This window comes from Apium graveolens, chromosome 8 (assembly GCF_009905375.1).
Source record: "Apium graveolens cultivar Ventura chromosome 8, ASM990537v1, whole genome shotgun sequence".
Lineage (NCBI taxonomy): Eukaryota > Viridiplantae > Streptophyta > Magnoliopsida > Apiales > Apiaceae > Apium > Apium graveolens.
In genome coordinates, this window is record NC_133654.1 from 239,396,403 (window position 1) to 239,424,118 (window position 27,716).

Here is a 27,716-nt window from a genome sequence, read left to right on the forward strand (position 1 = left end):
AGAAAAAAAATTAGACAATCTTGACTATATTTTTTGAGCCATTGAAACCTCGGTATAATTTTACCAATTATATTAAACATAAAACATTTCCATTTCAAACAAGTTTAAATTTTTCACCGAATCAAACTAAAAATCAGTTTTTACATCAAATTTTGTGAAAATATATAACTGATTTATAACATAAAATTTGATCGCAGGAGGACACCTATGCTAATTATATGCACCCAAACAGAACACTAAGATGAAAGTGTTTGAGTTTGTCCTTTTCTTCGGCTAATGAGCAATTATAGCTACTCCATATTGTGATTCCAGTTTTTACCCTTCTCATTTCTTACTGTTATCATTTACATTTTTTCCCCAGGTAAATCACTGTTAAATTTCTGTATGATTATATAATATATTTTCTTTTTTCAATTAAATACGACTATCATTCAGAATTTCAAATTTCCCGGTTCATATCAGTTGTGTCACGTTTGTGGTAATTTGTATTCATTCTCCGTTACTTAATTGTTTAACACCATCACTTATCAAATTTGCGTTACATGTTTTATCAATTATCTATTAATTTATTGTTTTTACATGATTGATCATCATTTTTACAAATTTATTCGAGCTACAAATGTCTACATTTGTGTTATATGCGTTCGTGTGTATGTGTGTGTATATATTGTTCACCTGTTAGATTATGTTGGATTATCGGAATTCTTATGTTATTGAATCGATTATCGTGTTTTAAGAATTATGAGTGTCGTTGATGTTGTCTAATTTAAGTATAACAGTGTAATTGTATAATTGTGTAAATTGTATCACTTCTAGGTTACACACAAATATATTAAATCTCTATTTGATTGAGTTGATTAATTGGTGAAATCTTAAATTTTATAATGTCGGTAGATTTGATTTGGTGAAGACGGTATTCAAATTGGTCAGCTATTCGAGAAGTTACCAGTAAGAACACTCTAGTTCTTGGTAGTTAATATAGCTGGTTATCCATTTCCTTTATCCTTGGCCTTGCAAATGAGTATTTAAAATTTTCTTATGATGTTTTTTTTTTCATTTGATGTGACTTTGATTAACTGCATTTTTCATTGTAAGTTTGTTTTTTTGATGCACATGAATGTGTGCTTTTAAAATAAATTTGTTATGTAGATCTACCCCGGGATGGTGGCCGAAGATCTTTCAGTCGAAGCCAAAGAAGCAGCAATTCGCGAGGTTGCCAAACTGTTGCCAACTCCAGACATACTTCAGTCCATTGCTTCAATTAAGGCCGACTATATCACACGTCAACAGGTAAAAACGTCAAATGGCTGATTTTATCAGTTGGAGATGTCACAATTCCTTTGATTTCCGAATTTTGCCACTTAAAAACTATTTTTTTTTGTTATTTTTTCAAGTATTTAGAGTCGAGTTTGATTAATACAAAACTCATGTTATAAATTATATCAATTATTTCCCTTTCTATCCAAAATTATAAACATAAAAACACAGTCATTCTATAGGATCATTTGACATTCCAAGTACCTTTCTAGCACAATTCAATGTAATATTGATGTCCATTTAAGATTTATAATGATAACATAGGGACTGCGTGTTGCTACTTTGTAGTGTATGTCTAAAAAGTATCCTTAGCTCCGGGGGAAGATAAGGGTTGCCTATCTATATTGGAGCAGTGAGAGTATTACATTCTTTATGTCTTGAACTTCTAGGTATTCAAAATACTCATTTTAATTTCACCATTATTGATTTTAGTATTTTATTCAGAGCAAGGTGAAACAAAAGTCCTCCTTGCAACATATGCGTTTTAGTTGATAATAATAACTATTTTAAAGTATTTCATGTCATGCTAGAGTATTCCTAAAATGCTATATGACCAGGAAAAAGTAGCAGGAGTCATTTTGCTGAGTTGATAATGTGGAAAACTGAAGATTAAATGTTTTCATATTTGTCTCACACTCCAGAGCCTATTCTTCTTTCTTAACGGTTAATTTTTTCTTTATATATATTTTTCCAATGAACACTACTTCTTCCTGCTGGTCTTGTGCTTGATATTTTACCTAGTGATTTGAACAGACTGTTATATTCATAAAAGCTACCTCTGTTGATGAATGCCACAAGTGTAGTTTTTACACAACTTAAAAACCATAAAGCTTCAGGGAAATATGCTTGTAACTAATGTTTCTGGTGTATGTGCACATTTGTCATTTCATCAACTGAAATTATACTTCTTTTTCCACATTTTTTTGCTGCTAATTTATTCCTGTTGAGGACAATGAGGTACATGTTTGTCACCTAGATGCAAGAAAGTTATCCGAATAGCTTTAGCTTGGGATGCCAACTGTTTGTTAGCCTAGTATATTCTTGTGTTTTTTATTGCAAGTACATTTATGCTAGTATGGACCACGGAGTCAGGTTATAGGCATCCATTTACTTTCAAAAAATGGATAAGAGTGTTCGTTTTGGAGCAATGGTCTTTATCTAAATATCAAGTTGTCTAAAGTGGCATGTATACTCACATAAACAAATGGAAACATTTAGCCAGTCACATGAAAACATAGAATTGAGTTCCTAATTTCACCGGTCATTCATATTGCCTTTTTTACAGTTAGTCGTCTTTTTTTTCGTTGTTTTTAGCTTCATTTAATGTACATATACCCAGAGGGAGATTTATATTCAGGATTTCCCAAAACAAAGAGACAATGCTAAGAACAGTACTTAGTTCCACCTCTTTTTCTGACAGGGACTACCTTATTCCAAATTGGTCAACTCACATTTTAGGCATGAATGATGTCTTACATATAAATTTTATATCTGTAATCAGTAATCACAGGGAAATCTAAAAGTAAAAATCGAAATTTAGACAAAAAAAAGAAGTAAAGATAGAAAATGGAATTCAAACCCTTACCCTTTCTCAGATAACCACCTTAACTTTCCCTTGAACCAAACTGACCAATGGCCATCATAAACATTAGAATATATGAAAATTATAACATATGTATTTCTAAAGTCTCGGGCTACGTTAGCAGTCATTATATTTATCACGAAGTCACTCAGCCCCTGCATATACCTGTAATCTATTATTCTTGTGTAAAACAGCGGAGAGACAAATATAATAATTAGGCAAGGTTTCCTTATAGTCATAAGAGTCGTCACAACTCTTTTCGACAAGTTTGCTAAATCCTTAGGTCCGTCTATCTTTTTTTGTTTCCTTAACTTTTTAGTTCTGGTATGTAATTTTATATCCATTACCTTACTACAGTAAGGTTGTCATATAATTGTCGAGGTAGTTGAGTACTTATCTGGCAAAAAAATCTGATCCATCGTACTTATTTTAATATTTTGAAGCTGGATGCGTTACAAAAAATCTTTATGCTATCTTTCATTGTCAAAGAATTTGACACCTTGTGATTCGATGTCAGGCTAATGATGCACAACTTAGTGCAATGGTTGCTGAACAGGTAAATAACTCATCTTTTGTGACTCCGAAAGTTTTAAACATTTTTATGTTTACTACAACTTAGTTTTGATCAAATGATATATCCTTGTTATAGGTTGAAAAGGCACATGCTGGTCTTGAATCATTATCTTCATCTCAGAATACCGTAAATCAGCTTCGTGAGAATTTTGTCTCAATTGACAAGTATGTACTTCACATGGTAGCTTGATCAATGCAACGGTTTTTCAAAGGATATGTATAAAACAATCTCTCACTTGTTCCACAAAAAGATCTCCCTCCACTTTAACTGCCTAAAGTGACCCACAAAGTCGTAAAAGTCAAAATGTGAAGTATAGCTGGCAATAGAGGAGGTTATATATACTTGTAAATACAAAAGGAAATTGTCTTCAGAACTACCATAATTTACGATAAACTTAAAGGGACCGTCTATTAGGCTTCTGAAATCCAAAGTAAGATTATTTTTGTAAAGTGGAGGTATTACTGTTCACAATATTTTTCTCAACTATAGCATGCTGAGACTAATTCACGTGCTTTGTTTTAATCAGTCTCTGTCAAGAATGCCAAACATTGATTGAAAATCATGACCAGATAAAGCTACTTAGCAATGCAAGGAATAACTTGAATACAACTTTAAAGGTAGGTTCGTATCTGCTCTTGTTTTACTTGGCCTTGTTTATGGATTCTATTTATATACATCTTATAAGCTTGATTGGTGCAACGAGTCCGCAAACTCTGTGAGAACATAATTTAATATATTTTGGATAAGCAGGCTGCTTCTAAAGGCTGAAGTTTATCAGATTAACAGTAGTTATATAGTTACAGCTTGCAAAAAACCTTTCAATTTTTGGCGTGGTTGTTTGCTATTCATTTTACATGTTTTCCTTTAAAGGATGTAAGTGGAATGATGTCCATATCTGTTGAAGCTGCTGCAGCGCGTGATTCTCTAAAAAATGACAAGGAACTCATAAACACATATGAGGTAGAACTATATTTGTTTATTTAATAGTTGACTACATAATAAACACATGCAAGGTAGATTTATATTAATTTCATTCAATAGTCGACTAAACTATAATGCTTCACTTTGTTCATAGAGTTTAACTTAACTGGTATACTGGTCTCAGAGGTTAACAGCTCTTGATGGAAAAAGGAGATTTGCATTAGCTGCAGCATCATCTCACAAGGAAGAGGCTGGTAGACTAAGGTTGGCATTTTCTTAAAATGATTATCTACTGCTAGTTCCTCTCCTGTCTTAAGAATTTCCCTTTGTAGTTTATGCCATGGTGCTGTTTACTGCATGTTTGTTATATATTTGGAGTAGGATTACCTCATAACCTATACTTCTCCGATAGTACACCAGATCTTCCTAGGGAAAAAAAGAGTTTTGAACTAAGAATTCGTTAAATTTCAGGCTTGTGTAATTAACACGTGATTTTGTGGAAGAACACCCACCTAAATGTCTCTCAGAGTTATCTTCTCTTTACATACAGTTTTTAGGCCTATCCTAAAGCGTCTTCTAATTCATACGACGTTGCTCTTTTGGTAAAGGTATGCTGTTTGTGTAGCTCTATAGCATCTACAAAAAAGAGTTTCCAAGAGGTTGCCAAGGTCTTGGCATGGCACTCTTGGTTGCCAACCAATTGAAGTTCCATGTTTGCCAACCAAGGTTGCTAAAAGTTGGCAACTTCCTAAGTAGTGGCTTCTTGGCAATAGCTTTCGCCGAGAGCTTTGGGCTTTAGCCCACCAGACCTTTTGCTTCTTATTTGGGTACGAATTCTAAACGGGCTTTACTCCTGCTTATTGTTAATAAGTTGAATGTTAGATGAGACATACCGGAACTTATTTTTCACTTTGCTTCTCCTCACCTCTTACTTACTCCTTAGCTGGCTGCACACCCTGCTATTTCTTTATTGAGTAAATTGTTTTCTAGTAATTGTACATTAAATTTGCCTTTTTATTTCAAAATCCTTGTATTAAATAATTAATAATTTTCTTCAGTAATTTGTTTTTCAATAATTGTTTTAAAATTTATCTTCTTAATTTAAAATTCTTGCAATAAAAAATTAATATTTCTCTTAAAAAAATCTTTTAACTTATAAGTTATATTACCAAACACATCATCAACTTATAAGATATATTATTCAAAAACCTAAAATAACCTATAATTTGCTTATCATGACACTTATCCACTTTAAGTAACAAGTTACTTTACTTGTTTTAAGATATCCCAACCGTATAATTAAAACAAATAAAACTCAAAATTATGTTAAACATAACCCATTTTTATATGTCCCATATTATTATAATCTTTTTAATTTTATTATCATATTTGGTATCCTTTTATATATAAACTAAAAATGTTATGGTCATATTTAATTTAAATATCACAAAATTATTTTATAAATAGCAAAGTCGTGTTGATGTATTTTTCATGTAACTAAAAACACAATACATAACATACACAAACATGAGTCGTTGGTTTAATTTTTTTTTATCAAATTTAATGATTAATTTCAATGTCAACTACATGCATACGAATTTTTTAGTTGACTCATGCATGTCGAATCAATTTTAAGCTAAAGTAATGCATGCAAATTGTTGCAGCTATTCAATTTAATGTACATATTAGATATCATAAGTACACAAAGAAAAAAAAAAGGAAGTGAATATTGTTTTGCTATAAATATTACTCGGTCTCTCTCATTTGGTTCACATCATATTAATTCTTCTTCTGCATCTTCTCTTTATGGAGTCTGGAAATTCTTCGTTTTAACCCTCCAAATCCATCAATTTTTTAGTACACTAATTCTCAAAAACCAAATGTCTAGTATCCTCCTTTTAACTTCAATTTTCAAATTTTTTTCAAACTATCGTATGAGCTTTTTTCCATACTATTTTTTTATCTTGTGTGATGCATCTAAACTCCCTTCATTGCAGTAGGAAGCTCGTCCCGTATGTTTGTCAAACTTATCCTCCAAACTAACATAAGAGAACTTCACCCTACCTCGTAGACAAGAAGAAATAAGTGAAAAACGTAAAGTAAAATAGAGCAAATATGCAGCAATCCTTAATTAGCGGGTGGCTTAACACGTCTAAAGATTCTGTTATACTTATAGGTAATGATCAAACTCCATCACACTTATAGAATTGATCAGTACTTCGACTTAAATTACAATGGTTTACAAACAGGAATTGCAAAAAATGCTAAGATCATTGGAATAAAATATATATCAGAAGGTGGCACATTTGAAGTTTGTTATAAACGAGTACAAGCCGCACATCATAGATGTTGGTTAGATGAACAAGTTCTTCATAATGCACAAGAGCTAAACAAATCTAAAAGTAAGAACTCAACTCTACAGTTGGCGATTGCTAAAAGATGAACCGAAATGGAATACAAATTATCATACTCAAGGTACAAAGAGAGCTAAATGTATAAGGACAATGTACATCCTTTCATCTGTAGACATTAGTTATTTTGAAGTTAGTGTAGAAAGTACAATTGGTCAAAAGATGGCAAAGAAAGAAACGACATACATGCTATACCTTAGGAATATCAATGAATGAAAAGCTTTCGCTTACACGTATATAATATTAAGAACATAATAATAATAATATTACTCACGTATTTGTATAATGTTCCTAATTCGAGCAAGTATGTTACTTGTTAATCTTTTTATATGTTGGTGCTTATTATATTTTTATGGCTTATTATCGTTTTTCAGTGAGTACTTCGAAGACGTTGATCGTACTTGGGAGACATTTGACAAGATATTGTGGGGTCATATATTCAACTTCTTTAAACTCTCTAAAGAAAGGTTTCCACATCTTTTTCATGATTAGCAGTAACTAATAACTTTCTTGCAATAATAATATTATTAGAATTAGTTAAACATGTTGATGGCTTTTTTTGAAAAATATATAATTATGTATATATGAATTATTTTTAAACATCTTTCAAATTATATCTGTAAATTTTCATGTATAATATTAAAAAAACAAATGATTTGTGACAATAGATAAGGAGCATGCTAAGTGGAGGACGACATACTGTGCAAATGATTTTGATATTTAAGAATTTAAACTGAGTTTATTCAACAAGGGTTTATTTATCCAAATTGGGCATCTTCATTTTTAAACTTTTGTTTTCTTTTTAAGAACACCTTTCATTTCCTCACATATAAATACTAATGGGAGTAGTGGTGACAGTTACCCTTTATTACATAATAATCTTTTGTAAATATATTATTGGAGTAACGTAACTTGTTCATTCATATTTTTTAATATATTTAGTAAAAAAAAAGATAACCAACATATATTTTACATTGTGTTGAATTTATCCTATTTATTAACATGCTTTTTCTGAAATAATACTTGTGTTTTACCCAATTGCAGCCCACAAACACTAGTTCGTGCTTTGAGGTATGTTTGATTTGTATTGTTTATCTTAGTGTTCCACTTATAATATGGTTTACTAAGAATTTGCATGGTAGACAATTATATTGTTGTAATGCTTGGTACATATTTCACATCGCTTGACAAGCATCACAACAATACTGTGACTGCCATGACATGCGTTTGACACCCACAGGTTTACGTATAAAATATTGCCATATGATAACGAATGTTATTCGACAGTATAGATGTAATAGTTGTTGTTTGTTTAATAATAGATCTAATTGTCCTTGTGTTTTCTATGCTACTGACAACCATACAGTGACTACCAAAACTTTATATGAGTCCCATCTACGATTATTACATACAACATATAATAAATTTTGACTTGTCAGTCATTTTTCATCTTAGGGTTGTTGAGATGCAAGAAATACTTGATCAACAACTTGCTGAGGAAGCTGTTGAGGCTGAAGGAGATGGTGCAATGGCATCACTTGCTATTACTCGTGGTGCTTCCAAGTATAAATTTTTTATTTTAATATATGTACATAAAATTGCCTGATGATTTTTAGGATGGTCCATACACTAGTCAGTGTATTTTCCTCGTTTATGAAATAGAAATGTAGTAGTAGTCGGAAATGCAACGCATGGTCTCTTGTGCATGTTGTATACTTGTATATCAGTTGGTTAGATTTGAATGATCTCATGTCTTTTCTTTTTGTCTGCAGAAGATTTACTTCGTCATCAACTATTTCTAGAAATCTTACTCAACAAAAGCAGAAAGTAGGAAAATGTTACAAAGACAGGTGTTACGACGAAATAAGAAAATCTGTAGAAGAACGGTTTAACATACTGCTTACAGAGGTACTACCACTGATGCCACTGCAATTACTACTATTACTGCTACTACTACAATTATTAGATCTTGACTGTAATTTACGTAACAGATTGGGTTCGAAGATCTAAAAGCATCTATAGAGGAGGCTAAAGCGGTATGTAAATTCGATGTAGCAATTCGTTGTTTAGTTGTTTTCCACCATTTTTTGAAGCAATCTACATTATTTGTAACATTTAAATTAGGTTTCTTAAAAGACAAATATATGAGACGAGTTTAGACTTTAAATATTTAATATGTATTTTTTTTGAAAAGTGTAAAAAAGTTTTTATCATATTTCTATAGAAATAATTGTAGATATCTTAAAATGAAAAATATATCTCTATGTCAACTGCAAAACATCCAAACAGTATTTAGTAAGTAATGAATTTAGTAATACTTCCACAAACCACTACTTTAATCAGCGTGTGAATCGAGTCTCTTCTAGAAACCATGTCTGAAAATAGAACCACCGAAGGTGTGTGGCTCTCGTGTGACATACACATGATTGTAGTGTATGCGGCGTACAACTTTCTACGCCCTTGTTCGACAATAATAATGAATATTTTTAGACAAGGTATGAATTATAAATTAAACTCTAACAAACTCAAGGCTTGTTTTGGTCTATTAAAATCTGTAGCACTTATAAAATTACTATTGTATGCAAGTATTTACAACTTTGTAATGTATATTCGTTTTGTAATGATATTTATGATCTGAATTTCACAAAATTTCAGATTGGAGAAGAACTTGGAGATGTATATGATTATGTGGCTCCCTGTTTTCCTCCAAGGTTTGCCCAACACTCGGTCAGCTTTTTATTCTATTTTAAAGAATTTTTTTTGCATGTGGCTAATTTATCCAAATTTAACATTTGACCAAATATAAATTAAAAACATTACCCAATTTCTCAATTTTGATACCCCGCTCTTAACATCAAGCATAAATTTTAATCTTACATACAAGTGGATAGTCTTGTCCTTAAAATAACTCTCTCAGTTTTTGAATTCTTTAAAAAGATAGTAGATATTTCGTATCCCTGAAATGTTCTTATTCAAGAATAAATAAATTAAATGTTACTTCTCCCCGTAACTTTTTTGCTATTTATATTTATTGCCTGAAAATATTATACTTCGAGAGTTAAGTTTAACAAGTTGAAGATTGCACTCGTGAACAATTGTTACAATAAATAATGGGTAAGGATTCCACAACTTGTATAGTACTGTGCTATTGTGTTAGTATGACACGTGAGTTTAACTTGCACTTACGATCTAAACTTAGCAGATTACAGGTTAAAGAATGTACAATTGAGTTATTTCATTAGTATAACCATTGTCTCGTGAAATTGAAAAATACGTGTCAAGAAAAAGTGTTTAAGATAATTTAATTCAAATGCCCTGAAAGTTTAATATGTCAGTGTAGGACAAGATTTTTGAAGAAACATAAGTCAGAACCCTAGGCTTTTCTTTATCATAATTAATAATTCTAGAAGTACTTCCGGACATGTTAGACCGAACAACGCTCTATAATGCAGATGCACAAACGATATATTGGAACTGATAAAGTTACTGTAATATAAATATGATTAAACTTATATATGTACAAATAATGAAAAACAATAACTTAATATATATATATATATATATATACGGATGATAATATTAGTGATGTTTAGTATATCTATATATAAGTAATGACGAAAAATAAGGCAGATAAAAAAAGAAAATTAATAAAATACTTAATTTTGAACTTACAATATAATATTATCAGTTACTATCTATCGGACATTCATAGCTTGAAAGTATTGAAAATATTTGTTAGGATACTAATATAAAATCCTAAAAGGGCCTTCCTCCAACACCTCTAAGGTTTTAGAGTCACTGATTCTTTAACATGGTAACAGAGCTCAGGCTGGCGGGTTTTAGTATGACTAGTTCCTTAACAATATTATTTGTGTAAGTGTTGCATCACAGTGCATTTTTTTTCCAGTATTTTAATATTTTTTATTAAGTTCTGTATGGGCTACGAACTATCCAGTTAGAAATCAAGGGATGTTGGTATGAATGTAGAGTTTCCTTTAATGCGAATGTTTTACAAATGGACTTCTATGTTATTTTCTTTGTATCTATAAATAAAGTGTAAAAGTTGATGTGTAGCCATTGGAAATTCTCCATTTTAAAGGATAAATGAACAAATCTATGAAGTTTTAGGATGCTTGGTTATAGTTTAAAGCCAGTCCTAAAATGAACTGGGTTGATGGGAAGTCTTGTACAACAAAAGGGTGAGAGTAGGGGTGGAGGTCGATTAGAAATTTACTTCAGGGAAGTGGTAGATATAGACTCTCATGTAACTAAGACATAGCTTGTGGATTCGGGTTTCTATTTTTATTTCTCATGGATGTATTCTCATCCTATAAAAAGCCCTTGTTAATTATAGGTTCTTTTCTTTGAAAGTAATTGGAAAAAAGATAATTACTTTAAATTACCTTTACATAAATCTCAGTTTTTAACCTATTCCTAAGCAGTTGACTATTAATGTTTAAGAAGTTCACTTGAAATTATTAGTGCAAGTTATTACATATTTAGAATTTCAAGGCATGCTGGACTTCTATCAAAACTGAAAAATAGATTCCTAGCACGTTATGTTTTAAAAGTAAGCTGGAACATCATCTAGCACCTATGTTACTCGGACTCGGCTAGAAGTGTCCGACATGGACACGTGTCCAAGTATCGGACTCGGCAACATTTTGAAAAATATACATCTTTTTGGCTTAAAATAAGTGTCCGAGTCCGAGTGTCCATGTCCAAGTGTCGAGTGTCCGACACGGGTACTCGGAGGTAAAATGAAGAGTCCGAGTAACATAGTCTAGCACCATATAATGAGAGCTTGTGCGCAACATCTAGCTCCGTATTTTCTAAAGTATCCTCTCTATTTTTTTCTCTGTTCACAGGTATGAAATTTTCCAGCTTATGGTAAATCTCTATACTGAGCGGTTTATTCAATGGTTGAGACTCCTTAGTGACCGCCCCGGTGATCTAACGAATATAGAGATTTTAAAGGTAATGTCTTTCATTATTTACAATCTTGAACATCTGATATCAATCTTAATTAGAAATTTTTTAATATGAATATAGATGCTCTTTCTAAAAATGTCAATTTACGACATATTTTCTTGCTTGATAAATATGTTCTTCTTTGTTTAGGATTCGTAGTATAATTCTGAAATAAACTGTTATTGTTTATTTTCTCTGATGTACCTATTCCATTAGTTATTCAGAAAAATACATCTTTGTTAATCAGATAACCGGTTGGATTGTTGGATACCAAGAAAATCTAATTGGACTTGGCGTTGATGAGACTTTAGCTCAAGTTTGTTCTGAGAGTGGCTCAATGGATCCCCTCATGGACGCGTATGTTGAAAGAATGCAAGCAACAATGAAGGTAATGGTTTAGCATTAGACAGTGTGTAGTCTTTTGTTGGTGTTTGTATACACTTAGAAAACATCTTTTACTTCAACTTCACTTGTTCTCTCTCACCAGAAATGGTACTTAAATATACTTGAAGCTGATAAGGTACAGCCACCAAAAGCAACAGATGATGGGAAGCTATATACACCGGCTGCTGTTGATTTATTTAGGATACTTGGAGAGCAAGTTCAAATTGTTCGAGACAATAGTACGGATCTCATGTTATACAGAACTGCCTTGGCTATTATTGAGGTAAGTTCAGCTTACACTTTTAAATATGTAACATTTCCAAGGAAGCTATATCCCGACTTTGTGATGAAGGTTCTTTTATACTAATATATAATTATATATTCATGCAGATATGTATATCAATTTATTAATGCCAATCAAGTTGCTAAAAATAGAGGTTGTATATGAAGAAATATCCCCCCTCCTTGTTTAAGGTTTTGCATTGGATCTACTTTAAAGAATTTGCTGGTTCATAAGACCACTATTCTAGTCAGTAAACCTCAAGAAATAAATAGAGGAAGTAAGTTCCGATTGATGGGGAACGCAAGTGAAGAATTCTTATATGTGTTGTCTATTTATTCTAAAGATGAAATTGTATTACTCTTTGTATTTTATATGCGAGGTTAGTAGATAATTAAAATTTAATAACTTAATTCTAATAAGCCCAATTGTTAATGGGTCTTAATCTATTAGGTTTATTACTAGGTATTTATTATAAGCCTAGTTATTAACAGGCCTTTAATCTATAAGGTTTATTACTAAGGTTTTGCTCTCTGTATAAGTATTATAATCCCTACATATCAAACAGAATCATTATACAGTGATTTATATGTCGATGTTGAATTAGGCCTCTTGCTGGGTTGCGATCTATCATAATTTGAGGTTGGGAAACCTTGGGGTAGTGGATATATTGCGCTTAGTCCCCCAAGTTCTATCTTTTATCGTTTTTGTTCATGTATTCGTCTTTTCAGAAAGGCATAAAGGGGAATTTATTTAACAAAACTATAATGGCCATGTTTGGAAGTTGGCTTTTTGGCAAAAAATTATCTTTTTGAACCACATTAGAGATTTGACCAAATGAAACCTCTATATTAGTGTTTGGTATCTACGGATCCCAAAAAGCTAATTTGAAAAAACTACTTGGAGGAGCTTTCTAGCTTTTCAATTAGATGACTGTCCCGGTGTCTATTGAAAATCCAAAAAGCTAATTGAAACATCTATTTACCAAACAGTTATATTCAAAACAGCTAAATTCAATCCGCTTGTCAAAGCAGCTTACTCAATCAGCTAGTCGAAACAGCTAATTCAATCCTCCTTGCATAATAATTTTAAATTTTAAATTATCAAAAGAAAATATGGAAATTTTGAAATGAAGTTTGGGAATTGAGAATCTGAGACGCTTTATCTGCAATATATATTTGAAGTGCCCATAAACGGGAAGTTTTATTTTTGGTTGGACCTGTTGTTCAGTATTTGACCAGTCAACCAGAATCATCTTTTATTCAGGATTTTCGTAATCACAGGTTTATAGGTCACCACATATTTCTTACCATTTTGTCAGAAATAAGGACTGAGTTATTGCTTAGAAGTTTTAGTTAAGCACACTTGCATTATCTTTTAGGTCTGTACGACAGGTATGAACGTTTCATTCAGCTTCTATCTCTCAAAAATGATCCTTTTGTCATGAAAAAACTTAAACTGCTAATTTGACTTTGTCTCATGACCCGTAACTTGTCAAGTTTACAAGAAAATATAAGATTTTTTCCTTGTGATGTACTTTCACAGTCCTCAAAAGGTGTCTTTATGTATATTTTAAACGCTTGTATATCATACACATAATTTTTACTCTTGAACCCAGACACAGTATCTTATAGACATTATTTGGAGAGAACTATTTTCTGCATTTTATTTCCGGAGTGGAGAGAAATTTGTGTCTCTCCTTTTCTCTCCCTCTCACCGCAACCTCTAGGCTTACTAAATTTATAACTTGAGTAATTAAGAGATTTACTAAATTTATATACGGAGACTCATTAGTTATTTGCCAGATGCTTTAATATGAATTAATCTTTTTATTTCTTAGGTGCTGGATGATTATCAAGCAGCTCAAAGGAAAAGACTGGGGGAGGAACCTGCTTCAGATATTGGTCTAGAACCTCTGTGTGCTATGGTCAGTGAGTTTCCGAATATAGTGTATTAAATATCCTTTAATTTATGGAAGATTTTAAGTCCTTCGTGGATGTTGCTTAAAAAATTTTGTGTAGACAGATTAATAACAATCTTCGCTGTTATGATCTTTCAACGGAGCTCAGTAATAGCACACTTGAAGCTCTCCCCGAGAATTATGCTGAACAGGTTACGCCATGTCTTACATCTCACATTTATTGAAGACTGCTCTATATATTTTTCTTTATTTGTCGACTTTTTATTTAAAGGAATCCGGTCATTTTTTCCTTTCAATCGTGATGGTATGTAGTCAAATTGCGTGAAGTTGTATTAATTTAATTTGTCATAGTTTATATGTAGTCATTCTTTTTCCGAGGCTCTCCCTTGCTCACAAGTTTAGAAAGGAAATAAATAAAGAAAAAAAAGTGAAAATCAGTAAATGTAGTATTTGAACTTTGAAGTAAAGTTTGCTAGCTGATAGCGCAATGTATAATCTTGTTCAACCATGTCAATACAAAAGTCCTACATTAGTTGGAAGTTCAGATTTTCTTTTTCCGAGGCTCTCCTTTGTTCACAAGTTGAGAAAGGAAATAAATAAAGAAAAAAGTGAAAATCAGAAAATGTAGTGTTTGAACTTTGAAGTAAAGTTTGCTAGCTGATAGCGCAATGTATAATCGTGTTCAACCATGTCAATACAAAAGTCCTGCATTAGTTGGAATTTCAGATTTATAAATGTATATATATTTTTTAATTTTGTGTAGAGGTTTGTATTTGCTCCCTTGTTTATAAATTGACACCTCATCAAGTGCCAATGATGCCTATGGTCCATAACATGGCTGCCACCATCCTTGAAACTTGAAAGTGCTTCATTGTATTCCAATATTTTTTACAGTGGTTTGACTCTGATACCATGGGAGGGCTTATCTTGAGTTAAGGTAGATAATCAATCATAGATCATTTCCAAATGGAACTAATTTGGGTCATCCAATAGTTTACTACATGTTCACAAAAGGTTATAAGTTAAAAGTACATTGGGTAGTAGACTACTAACCTATTATGGTAGATTAATATCTATCAGAATATTGTTAGTTGGGGTCCCCCCACACAAAACTTTCCAAACACACCACTTCATCTATCCCACTTTCCTCCCACCTTCCTCTTATTTATCTACCCCTACTTTACCACTTAATTACCCAAGCATGCCATTGGATCTTCCTATAAATACCCTCCTCCCCCACTTCACAAAATGCACCTTACTCTCTTCTCAACCTCACTTCTTAAGTGTATAGCTGCTAGATAGTCCGTCTAGTAGGAAACTTACCTTGCGGTAGTTTCAGGCAGTTCAGAATAGGGGGCCCTCGTGCTTCTCTCTTCTTTCGTTTCGGGTGAGTTACTGTGAGTATTGGTCGGGCTGTAGCCTTCAGGGTCTACAGCGGTAGGAGTTCGTCCAGGTGTTGCGGCTGCAACAAGGGGAGTTCTCCAGGTTATCCGGTCCAGTACCGAAGGGACTGTTCTGTCCAGGTTATTCGGTTCAGTACCGAAGGAATAAAGAATCTTTGTATTACTATTCGGTTGTACCTCAAGTGTTACTTCGTAAACTTGAGAGAGAATATTGTAACCATTATTATCATTATAGTGGAAACATTCGGAGTTGGTCCCGTGGTTTTAACCTCTTTATCTTAAGGGGGGTTTTCCACGTATAAATCTTGGTGTTCATCTGTCTTGATTATTATTGATCTGTTTATATTATTGTCTGTGATAATTCTCAGGTTCTATTTACGCAAAGATGGGAAACGGGAATTCCTAACAATTGGTATCAGAGCTGGGGTCCACATTATTGGTGACTAGGAAAGTGCTTTGTGCACAGTGGTTCTCTGATTCCGCGTCGTATTATATGGAAAGCTCCCCAAACACATCCACTTTCCTGGCCAACTTGTGCGGTTCTAAGTGACGATTCCTGTAGTCTTTGGTAAATGGAAATGGAGAGTTCATCCAGTATAATGATATGTTTAACAGCTTCAAATTATCCGTTGTAGAAAAGCAGAATCAAAGATCTTCTTTAAAGTAAAGATTTATTTGATCCAGTGGAGCTGAAAGGGGTCAAGCCTGTAGAGAAATCTGAAACGGCTTGGAAGAAGATGAACATGAAAACTATCAGTCTTATTCGTCGATGGAATGATGACTCAGAGTACCATCATGTTGCAGAAGAAGAAGACGCTTACAAGCTCTGGACGACATTGGAGTCTACCTTCCAATAAACAAGTTCACAAAATATAACTTTTGTGTTCCGGAAGCTGATGAACACGAGGTTTAAGGATGGAAACAATATGTCAGAGCATATTAGCGAATTTCAGGGGTTGTTAAATCAACTTGCAACTATGCAGATGGATCTTAATGAGAAACTCAGGGCAATTTTTCTTCTCTAAACTTTGCCTTCGAGTTGGGATATGTTAGTGGTGGCAATAACTAATGATGTGCCAAGTGATAAACTAACGTTGCAGTTTATCAAGGAAAGTCTCCTTAGTGAGGCTATGAGAAGAAAAGGAAAGGGAGTCAGCAACGATTCTCAGGCTCTTGTTACTAAGAACAGGGGCAAAAACAACTACAAGGATTTGAACATAGGGCGTAGTAAAAGCAGGAATTTTGGAAATTCCGGTGGCAAATCAAAAGCCAACGTTGAATGCTACTATTGTAAGAAGAAGGGTCATTACAAGAAGGATTGTAGGGTATGGCTCAACGAGCAGAACAATGGTCAGCAAGGGAGACATGCCGAGAAAAGCACAACAACTGCTATGATAGAAGATGTTGTGATCCTTTCTTTCGGGGAAGAAGAATGCTTACATGTTGATGATCAGAAGGTCGAATGGGTGGTTGATACTGGAACAACGTATCATGCAACACCCACTCAGAAATTCTTTACAAGGTACCAAGGAGGCGACTTTGGTACGGTAAGAATGGGTAACTCTGATCAGTCAAAGATCTCAGGCATTGGTGACATCTTTATTGAGACAAACACGGGTTGTTCAATGACTCTGAAAGATGTCAGGCATGCTCCGGACTTACGGCTCAACTTGATTTTTGGCATGGCGCTAGACAAGGAAGGGTACGTAAATACATTCGGTGGAGGAATGTGGAAGCTTACTACGGGTTCGTTAGTGGTTGCAAGAGGTTCCACTTGTGGCTCGTTGTACACGACACAAGTGAGGATGTGTTCAAATGGTTTGAACACAGTTGAAGATGAAACTTCAGCAAGTTTGTGGCACAAGAGGCTTGGCCACATGAGCGAGAAAGGGCCGCAAATTTTAGCAAAGAAATCCCTCATTCTGTTTGCTAAATATACTGCATTGAAGCCCTGCGAATATTGTTTATTCGGGAAACATCGAGTATCTTTTAGCAGTCCATTGAAGAAAAAGTCAGTGGTGTTGGAAAGAGTCTACTCTGATGTGTGTGGTCCGTTTGAGGTGGAGTCCTTAGGCGGAAACAGGTACCTTGTTACCTTTATTGACGAAGCATCTCGAAAGGTGTGGGTTGAGCTACTCAAATTCAAAGATCAAGTGTTTGAGTACTTCCAGAATTTTCATGCCATAATTGAAAGATCAACAGGGAAACAACTGAAGTGGCTTCGTAGTGACAACGGAGGAGAGTGCACTTCAAAAGAGTTTCAAGAGTACCTTGCAAAACATGGTATCCGACTTGAAAGGACAGTTCCTGGAACCCCACAGCAGAATGGCGTTGCGGAAAGAATGAACCGTATCATTGCTGAACGAGTCAGATGCATGTTGAAAATGGCTAAGCCGCCGAAGTCATTTTGGGGAGAAGCTGTGAGAACAGCTTGCTACTTGATCAATAGATCTCCATCGGCACCTCTGGACTTTGAGATTCCGGAGAAGATCTGGTTGGGAAAAGATGTTTCCTATTCCCACTTGCGGGTGTTTGGATGCAAGGCTTTTGCACACATCCCGAAGGAGCATAGAACAAAGCTTGAAGATAAAACAACTCCATGTATTCTTGTTGGCTACGGGGATCCAGAGTTCGGTTATCGGTTGTGGAATCCTGAATTGAAGAAGATATTCGGGAACAGAGATGTGGTATTCCATGAGTCTCAAAATTGTGAGAATTTTGGGAAAACTCGACAACCAAAGAAAGCTAGAAATCCAGATGCATTAGAAGATGATGGAGATGATATGGCAGAAGATGAGGCTACGCAGCAGGGGGAGCTACCGCCTCAGGCTGAAGTTGGGGAAACTCAGCCACGTCGTTCTAAGAGAGAACGAAGATCATCAGGAAGATATCTTTTATCCGAGTATATCTTAGTTGCTGATGAGGGGGAGCCCGAGACCTTTGAGGAAGTCAAGACTCATAAAGAAAGCAGTTGCTGGTTGAAAGCAATGTAGGAGGAGATGGATTCTTTAAACAAGAATGAAACCTATGAGTTGACTACACTTCCAAAGGGAAGGAAGGCTTTGAAGAATAAATGGGTCTTCAAAGTAAAAAGGGATGATGAAGAGCTTGTAAAATATAAAGCACGCTTGGTGGTTAAAGGCTTTGCACAAAAGGAATGCATTGATTTTGATGAAATCTTTTCTCCAGTTGTAAAGATGACATCAATCCGAACAGTTCTCGGATTGGCGGCTAGCATGGATCTTGAGCTTGAGCAGCTAGATGTGAAAACTGCATTCCTTCATGGAGATTTAAAGGAAGAGATCTACATGCACCGACCGGAGGGATTTGAAGTGAAAGGGAAGGAGCACATGGTGTGTAAACTCAAGAAGAGTTTATACGGGCTTAAGCAAGCGCCGAGACAGTGGTACGAGAAGTTTGATTCCTTCATGAGGAATCATAAGTTCAAGAGAACTGCATCCGATCACTGTGTTTATGTGCAAAGGTTTCCTAACGGTAACTTCATTATCCTGCTGCTTTATGTTGACGATATGTTAGTGGTCGGCCAAGATGCTAACATGATCCGCAAGTTGAAAGAGGATTTGTCCAAGTTCTTTGATATGAAAGACTTGGGTCCAGCAAGGCAAATCCTAGGGATGAAGATTGTTCGTGACAGAACATCTCGGAAGTTGTGGTTGTCACAACAGGGTTATATTGAACGGGTCCTGAAAAGGTTCAATATGGATGATGCTAAACCTGTTAGCATACCGTTGGCGGGACATTTCAAGCTGGATAAGAAAATGTGTCCATCAACAGACAAGGAGAAGGAGGATATGGAAGAAGTTCCCTACTCATCGGCAGTGGGGAGTCTTATGTATGCATTGGTTTATACAAGGCCAAATATTGCTCATACTGTTGGAGTTGTGAGTAGATATTTGTCAAATCCTGGAAGAAAGCACTGGGAAGCAGTGAAGTGGATTCTCATATATCTTGATATAAGGGCACTTCCGGGTTATGCTTGAAGTACGGAGACGATGAACCGGTCTTGGAAGGATTTACAAATGCTGACATGGCGGGACATCCAGATGAGATGAGGTCCACGTCAGGGATGCTTTTCACTTTTGCAGGGGGAGCTGTAGCATGGCAGTCCAAGTTGCAAAAGTGTGTTGCGTTGTCAACAACCGAGTCAGAGTATATTGCTGCCTGTGAAGCTGGAAATGAGCTAGTTTGGTTAAAGCGGTTTCTCCGAGAACTGGGTCTGAAACAGGATAACTTTGAGTTTTACTGTGATAGTCAGAGTGCTATTGACTTGAGCAAGAATGCTACTTGTCATAGTCGTACTAAACATATTAATGTACGTTACCATTGGTTGCGGGAACAAGTCGAAGATGGGGTGATCCAGATAGAGAAGATACACACGGATAAGATTCCGTCGGATATGATGACCAAGGTGGTTCCGCGAGAAAAGTTGGAGCTGTGTAAACGGGGCGCAGGCATGGAATGCAAGTGAAGCGTTGTGACTTTGGAAAGGGGGGAGATTGTTAGTTGTGGGTCCCCCCACACAAAACTTTCCAAACACACCACTTCATCTATCCCACTTTCCTCCCACCTTCCTCTTATTTATCTAGCCCTACTTTACCACTTAATTACCCAAGCATGCCATTGGCTCTTCCTATAAATACCCTCCTCCCCCACTTCACAAAATGCACCTTACTCTCTTCTCAACCTCACTTCTTAAGTGTATAGCTGCTAGATAGTCCGTCTAGTAGGAAACTTACCTTGCGGTAGTTTCAGGCAGGTCAGAATAGGGGGCCCTCGTGCTTCTCTCTTCTTTCGTTTCGGGTGAGTTAGTGTGAGTATTGGTCGGGTTGTAGCCTTCAGGGTCTACAGCGGTAGGAGTTCGTCCCGGTGTTGCGGCTGCAACAAGGGGAGTTCTCCAGGTTATCCGGTCCAGTACCGAAGGGACTGTTCTGTCCAGGTTATCCGGTCCAGTACCGAAGGAATAGGGAATCTTTGTATTACTATTCCGTTGTACCTCGAGTGTTACTTCATAAACTTGAGAGAGAATATTGTAACCATTATTATCATTATAGTGGAAACATTCGGAGTTGATCCCCTGGTTTTTACCTCTTTATCTTAAGGGGGGTTTTCCACGAATAAATCTTGGTGTTCATCTGTCTTGATTATTATTGATCTGTTCATATTATTGTCTATGATAATTCTCAGGTTCTATTTACGCAAAGACGGGAAACGGGATGTTTGTAGTCTACTAATAAATGTACTCTACTTTAAATAAATCTCCATAGTTGAGTCTTGCTGAAACTATGCAGAGGGTCCATGCAAATGTCTTTTTCTCCCAAGTTTATAACAACTAGATTTATCAGCGACTATTATCAAAGTAATAGAAGTATCAAAATTGTCACATTAGTTCTGCTAATTGATCTTCTAAGCTCTAGAGTAGCTTTTTTGTAATGAAGTTAGCTGTTCTTTATTATCTCTTTTGTACTGATGTTAATGTTAATACACTGTTATAAATAATCATCACCATTGTTCAGGTGAACTTTGAAGACACCTGCAAAGGGTTTTTGGATGTGACCAAGGTATTTAAGTACTTCCAACCAGACCTTGTCTTATCTTATGGGACTAACGTACAATCCTATATGCTATATTTATATTGTAGTTTAGTTTAGTCAAAATATTTCCCCTCAGCCGAATTTTTTGATTAGTAATAATATGACTTTTGAAAAATGATATTATAATTAAAGTAGTTGTACGGTAGTACCCCTATCCCATCTTCCCTATCCTGCCTTGTAGGGAACAATTCTGAGTGACACTATGTGATGGATCGACTATGAAATAGTTCATATTTCTACACCACTCTTATCATATAAGAATTATATAATAAAATTTAATTGTGTATAAAGTTTTGTTATAGAAACTCTGAAAGTTCTCTAAGCCATTGATAGTATGCATTCAGTATATATGGACTATTAAAGATATTCACATAAGATAAATTTTATTGCCATACATAATTTTTCATGGGTACAGGAAGTTGTGCATCAAACAGTAATTGTTATTTTTGAAGATCCAGGAGTGCAGGAGTTGCTTGTAAATCTGTATCATAAAGGTATTGTTATAAACTCTAGTTCAACTTTTTTCTGTTTGTCATTATTTTTTAAGAAAATAAATTTTGTTACTCTGTGATACTCAATTGTTGATGTGTTCTTGTCTTGGGGATGGTTCTGCATAGTCTGTGCCTCTGTGGTCAATCCAGCACCTTTTTGATTTAATCTTTACTTCTTAATTATTGTCCTACATCAGCACATCTAAACACAACTACCACATTTAGAAGAAATGAAATAGCTGGGGAAGAATTAATTTACTCCTCATTCCTCAAGTTGGTGAGAAGAATAATCTAAATGCACCGATTAAAGATAATTATAATGAAAAAACCCTTATTACCAACGCCCTAAGTCAAGGTGTTAGCTGGTTTATCACCTATTCTACACATGGAAGATAATTGAGACCGTCGTCAGGTTTTCTTATAGTAACTTCCCAGTCTACCTTTATGTGCCTTGTAGACCTATTCTATACAGGGAAGATAATTAAGATGACCATCAAGTTTCCTTGTAGTAACTTCCTGATCATCTCTATGTTCTTTGTAATGTCATGGTAAATTATAATTTGAGCAATGTCTATAACAACCTTGTTGGCACTTGGCACAAATGCCTCTATAGTTTATACTACTAACATCTGCTGCAACAAACGAAACTTTAACACTGTGTTCCCGAACTTGGCAAAGAAAAGAAAAAAATAGAAAATGATTAATTTTCTCTTCTCTCCTAGTCTTTCCAAAAGTGCAGAGAAAATTTTGGAGACAAATATAAAGAGAATTTCCTCCCTAATCTTTAGCTTTCTTTTCTCTTTTTTCCATATAATTCATTCGGGAACAAGTGGTGGAAATTTATATTCTTTAACTTTCTTTTCTTTTCTTTCCACAAAATGTTTCTGGAACACAGTGTAAAGAATGTACAAACAATCTTAAATGGCCAAAGCACGTTTCATGAGTATACAAAATTTGAGAAACACAGATATGTAGCACAGAATATTCTAACCAGTCAAAGTATCTGGACAGGGTGAACTAGAGGTAAATATTCTAACCAGTCAAAGTAGCACAGAATAAAACACAAAATCCGTACCTCAGATATGTATACAATCTCCAGGCTTCCTCAACTTGCTCTTTCTATAAGTATATACATATATAGCAAACAAAATCAGAATTGAACAGTCCAGAAGATTAATAAATCATCATCTATAAACAAAATTGTTCGGACAAAGATAATAGAAGAAAGTGGCAGAGGACTGAGAGATTTTCAGAATAATAGGATTGTTGAAATGAAACCATTATAAATTTTAAAAAAAAAGTTTAACTTTGGGTTGACTTTTTGGACAAAATCAATTCTTTTCGACATTTGAAAGTTATTAGATGAAAAAATCGCAGATAGACATTGCACGGAAGTTAGGGAAATAAGAGTTATATTTTGCGGGAATTGTGTTGTTCAAAATTGAGGACTAAACCTCTATTTAATATATTATTTCGAAGTCTACACGTACTAGTCATTACATGTTAAACAATCCACGTTGCATGGCGTAATCCTTTAAAAATTGCATTAGACAATATCTATGGAAAATATAGAAAATTGATTTTTGAGAAGTCCGTAACCATTTCTGAGATAATGATTCACTATGAATTTTAGGAGAAGGCTAACTGCTATTAAGCAAAACAAACGAATAAGAGAAAGAAATATGAAGAAGAACATAGATCTTAAACCATAAAATGATTCTTCAACAACTCACATTTCACCACAAAACAAGAACCCTAATTTCAGAATGTTTAAATAGTGGAAAATAATAAGTTTTAAATCTTAAATCCTAATATCCATTAATTACAAGCTTAAAGAGATCAGACTCTTTACTTTATTACTCAAGAACCCTAGTCTCCACTTTGTCCACATCTTCTCCTTTTCCTGCTTCCTCTGTCGATAGAATTTCATATTATCCCAAAACTTTAGTTTTTAAGTATTTATCTATCTGCTTATTTTTATATCAATTTCATTCTAATTAGTAACTGGAGTTAATTCTTCTAATAATTAATTATTATAAAAAAAATCCTGGAGATTACCCCAGGAGCCATAGCTTGATATATGAATGTATGAAGCAGACCTTGTACTGGTTGTTTGTTTCTTAGTTCACCAAGAGATTGAGTTTCCTTAAACAGAAATGATTTACCTTCTTTAGCTTGATTGTTGATTTCTATAACCATCTTATATCCATTTCTCCATTATATCAAGTCTATGTCAAGGTCAAGAATGATTTGTTCGTAAGGATGTGAATTGATCGTCTTAATGGAGCAACCATCTAGTTATGTTGCTCAATAGGAGTTGACAGCTGGTGTGTAATTATTGATATATGTACTTTCTCGGTAGGCATTGGTTAAGGACTCCCTTTAGTGTTAGATATCTGAGTTCATGGTTCCTGTCTTTGTTCTAACCTAGATTACAAAGTATTTGCATATATTTGGCTCCAAATGGTATGAAGGAAAGAGATACTTTTGCTGTTAATTTAAATATCTTATCGGCATTCCCTTTGCTCAATCTTTTCTGGTTTATGGTTTGAACCTGCTCTACTTTAAATTGACTTCCATATAAACATTAAAAGCACTCTGCATGTAATTACAAATTAGTTACCTTTTATAGTGTAGATACTTGCAATAAATTGAACATATATACCTCTCAAGACCCACTGACTCTTGCCTTAGTTGTTTTTGTTTTTTATTACAGACTGGTTTGAAGGACAGGTTACTGAGTACCTAATTGCAACCTTTGGTGATTACTTCTCTGATATAAAAGTGTAAGTACCTAATTGCAGCCTTTGGTGATTGCTTCTCTGATATAAAGATGTAAGTTTAGTTTTCTTTGATACTTTTCTTTTCAGATTGAGTTATGGTTTGAAATTCAAATACCTGTATATATGCATTGATTTAATTTAGGCCAATGACCTAAACATTCAAATGAGACTAATCTGGTCCATATTTATGACTCTGGTTTTATATGATATCACCATTTAAAATATGGACCGGTTTTGGTTTAATATTACATATTTCACTTGAATATGGTCAGAACATGTAACAACCACGTTGAACCATAAAATAAAGACAGCACAATATTTAATTTGTTAATTCTTTGCATTAAATTTAATGGCCTTGAATTCTCATTTGTTGAGAGGTATTCAAGGTGTAACATGACATCATAATTAGTTTCACATGTGATATTATGATTAATAAACACATAGTATGTCCCAGAGACTCTGTGTGCATATAAAGATAATAATTTTTACAACTCAGTACTTCTAAATTATTTATTTTACTTAATATGTATACAATGGTTTCCGCACCACTGGATAATATAAACTTACAATTAGCTAGTTAGAATAGAGGATGAGAGGAATTTCCGATACTCATGCAGAGGCACTCTTCAATATATAATATATTTTGATACTTTGTCTACATTAAAAATGAACGATTTTCAAATTTAATTATTTCTAATTCATCTATTAAATATTCATATATACACAATGGTTCTTACAAGTCACTGGATGATTTAAACATATAGTCAGTCAGTGAGAGAATACAAGAAATGCTGTGGTGGTAATTGAAAGGATTTCCAGATACACCTGCAAACGGACTGTTAGATAACCACTGATGTAGGCCCTCCTGCTAAATTAGACAATAAAGGTATACTGTTTATCAAAAATTCAATTATTGGTACAATAATTTAGCGTGCATTAATGTTTTTTATTTTCAAATCTTTAAACACATAAATTGTGTCTAATGTAGGAAAGAACTAAAAATGTCACCTGGAACATAGATAAACCATATAGAAGAGCAGTACCAGACAAACCAAATTAAAAAACAACTAAATTTTGTTAACTATGATTTCCTTATATAGATTTGGTTTTTAAACCGGCCCAGAAACATATTTGGCAAAGTATTACCAGATCGAACAGACTTTGAGAACCTAATTTAATTATGTAATTGCTTGTAATTTTTTTTGATGTGGGTTTATAAAGGTATGTTGAAGAACGATCATTTAGGCGATTTGTCGAGTCTTGCTTGGAGGAAACTGTGATAATTTACGTTGATCGTCTACTGACTCAGGTTTCTAAAACAATTAGCTTTGCACTTTTTTGCAATGAGGAACTTATTTTGCGCAAGATAAATGCTAATTTGGTGCATGTCTTATAGAAAAATTACATCAAGGAAGAAACCATTGAACGGATGGGGCTAGATGAAGAGCTGATTTCGGAATTCTTTCGGGATTATATCACTGCTTCTGTAAGTTTTGCCACATTTATTAATATCAATGACATGTACAAAATCCACTTTCTCCCCCAGTTTAATTACCGATCACCTGTACTTTTTTATCTCTATTTCTTTAGTCATTGTTTAGAGATTTTGTGTACAGAAAGTGGAAAAGAGAGTACGCGCACTGACTGAACTAAGAGACCTTGCTTCATCAGAAAGTCCTGATTCTTTCACCCTCGTCTATACGAATATCCTTGAAACTCAACCTGATTGTCCTGTAAGTGGAACTTAGCTCTGTGTGTGTGTGTGTTTGTATATCTTCACAACATATATATGCATCGGCTTGATACACAAGCATATGCTTTTTTGGAAAACTTTAAATGAGCTTATTTTATTGTCCCTTATCAAAACTGATGACAAAAGTTATCAACATATCTCTCCTAATTATTTTCCATAATCTTTATGGTTGAGATAAAAAAATTTGTACTGCAGCCTGACGTCGTTGAAAAGATTGTGGGACTGCGAGAAGGAATTCCGCGTAAAGATGCGAAAGAGGTAAACCCTCCCCCCATCTAAAAAAACAAAATACAACTGATAAACAGAACATTGCTATGTACTTCTTGGTTAGTCTGTGCTATGCCTACGTGTATAGCCTCTCTTGTCTTTTAAAATAAGTAATGGATCTCCTGTTTATTAAATATCACTTAAGCAACCAATCAGTCGGAGAATTCCCTCAAAATTTTAAAACCTTATGAAACTACTTATGAGAGCTAAATTGATACCAACAACACTTCATGGTCTGCCTTATGTTACTGTCTTACCGGTGGTTTATGGATTTAATCGTGGGAGTTGTCGCACTTCGTTTGTGGGAGGGACATGTTGCTAGTTAATACGTGATTCAGTTTACTCTATTAGCTTGATACCTTTTGGGATGTGCCTAAATACAAATCCATGCGGGCTAGGCCAATAACGGACAATATCATGCCAGTGTGGAGTTGAGGCTGCTGACTGCCCGACAGTGATATTCCTTCTGTTCCAAGGAAAACTGGCATTTGCAGATTACGTTCTGTTGAGAAGAGCGTGGTACTGATTCAAACTGAAGATAGCGGACAATATGACAGTGTCCTCTAGAAATCCCTATCATAGAGGGTAGATAACTGGATATAGAAAGGGAATTAAAAATCTTTTTTTGAATGATTTAGATAACAAGATATTTGTATGAAAATTGAAAAGTGAACTATTTTTTCTGAGCAGGTTGTGCAAGAGTGCAAAGAAATATACGAGAATTCTCTTATTGATGGGGAACCTCCAAGTAGGGGTTTCGTATATTCAAAGGTGAAGTGTTTAACAGAACATAAAGGTATATGGCGAAAGTTCAAGTCTTAGACTGGCAGACAACTTTAATCAGCATCTATTTTTATCGCAATACAGCTTCACTAATTGCAATGCTTTAGGTGTCTCTGAATGTGAACTTCTCAGTGTAGTTACTTATTCTTTACTTCGTTTGAGCCAAAGACTAGTCTTGTAATTGTCCAACAGAGCAAAAGACTGAATAATCTTGTGTTTATGCAACAGAGATTAAAGATTCACATATGTTTGGCTTATGATCA

At 34.4% G+C, this 27,716-nt stretch overlaps 1 protein-coding gene across 2 annotated transcripts; it reads left to right on the forward strand.

The window, feature by feature from the left end:
* The first annotated feature begins 218 nt into the window (after positions 1–218).
* LOC141678053 (exocyst complex component SEC6-like) lies at positions 219–27,716 on the forward strand. 2 transcript variants are annotated; one of them, XM_074484243.1, is made up of 26 exons: positions 219–361; positions 1,150–1,290; positions 3,417–3,455; positions 3,549–3,637; positions 4,000–4,090; positions 4,344–4,433; positions 4,579–4,658; positions 7,180–7,272; positions 7,850–7,876; positions 8,261–8,368; positions 8,578–8,713; positions 8,797–8,841; positions 9,461–9,516; positions 11,674–11,782; positions 12,024–12,164; positions 12,264–12,443; positions 14,281–14,367; positions 14,466–14,552; positions 21,299–21,343; positions 21,792–21,870; positions 24,584–24,653; positions 25,872–25,959; positions 26,047–26,136; positions 26,267–26,383; positions 26,599–26,661; positions 27,361–27,716. In XM_074484243.1, exons 2-26 carry the CDS (start codon positions 1,162–1,164, stop codon positions 27,490–27,492), a joined length of 2,271 nt encoding a protein of 756 aa, XP_074340344.1. In that variant the 5' UTR covers positions 219–361; positions 1,150–1,161; the 3' UTR covers positions 27,493–27,716. The 2 variants fall into 2 exon arrangements, with proteins under 2 accessions (XP_074340344.1, XP_074340345.1); XM_074484244.1 differs by lacking the exon at positions 219–361 and adding an exon at positions 439–478.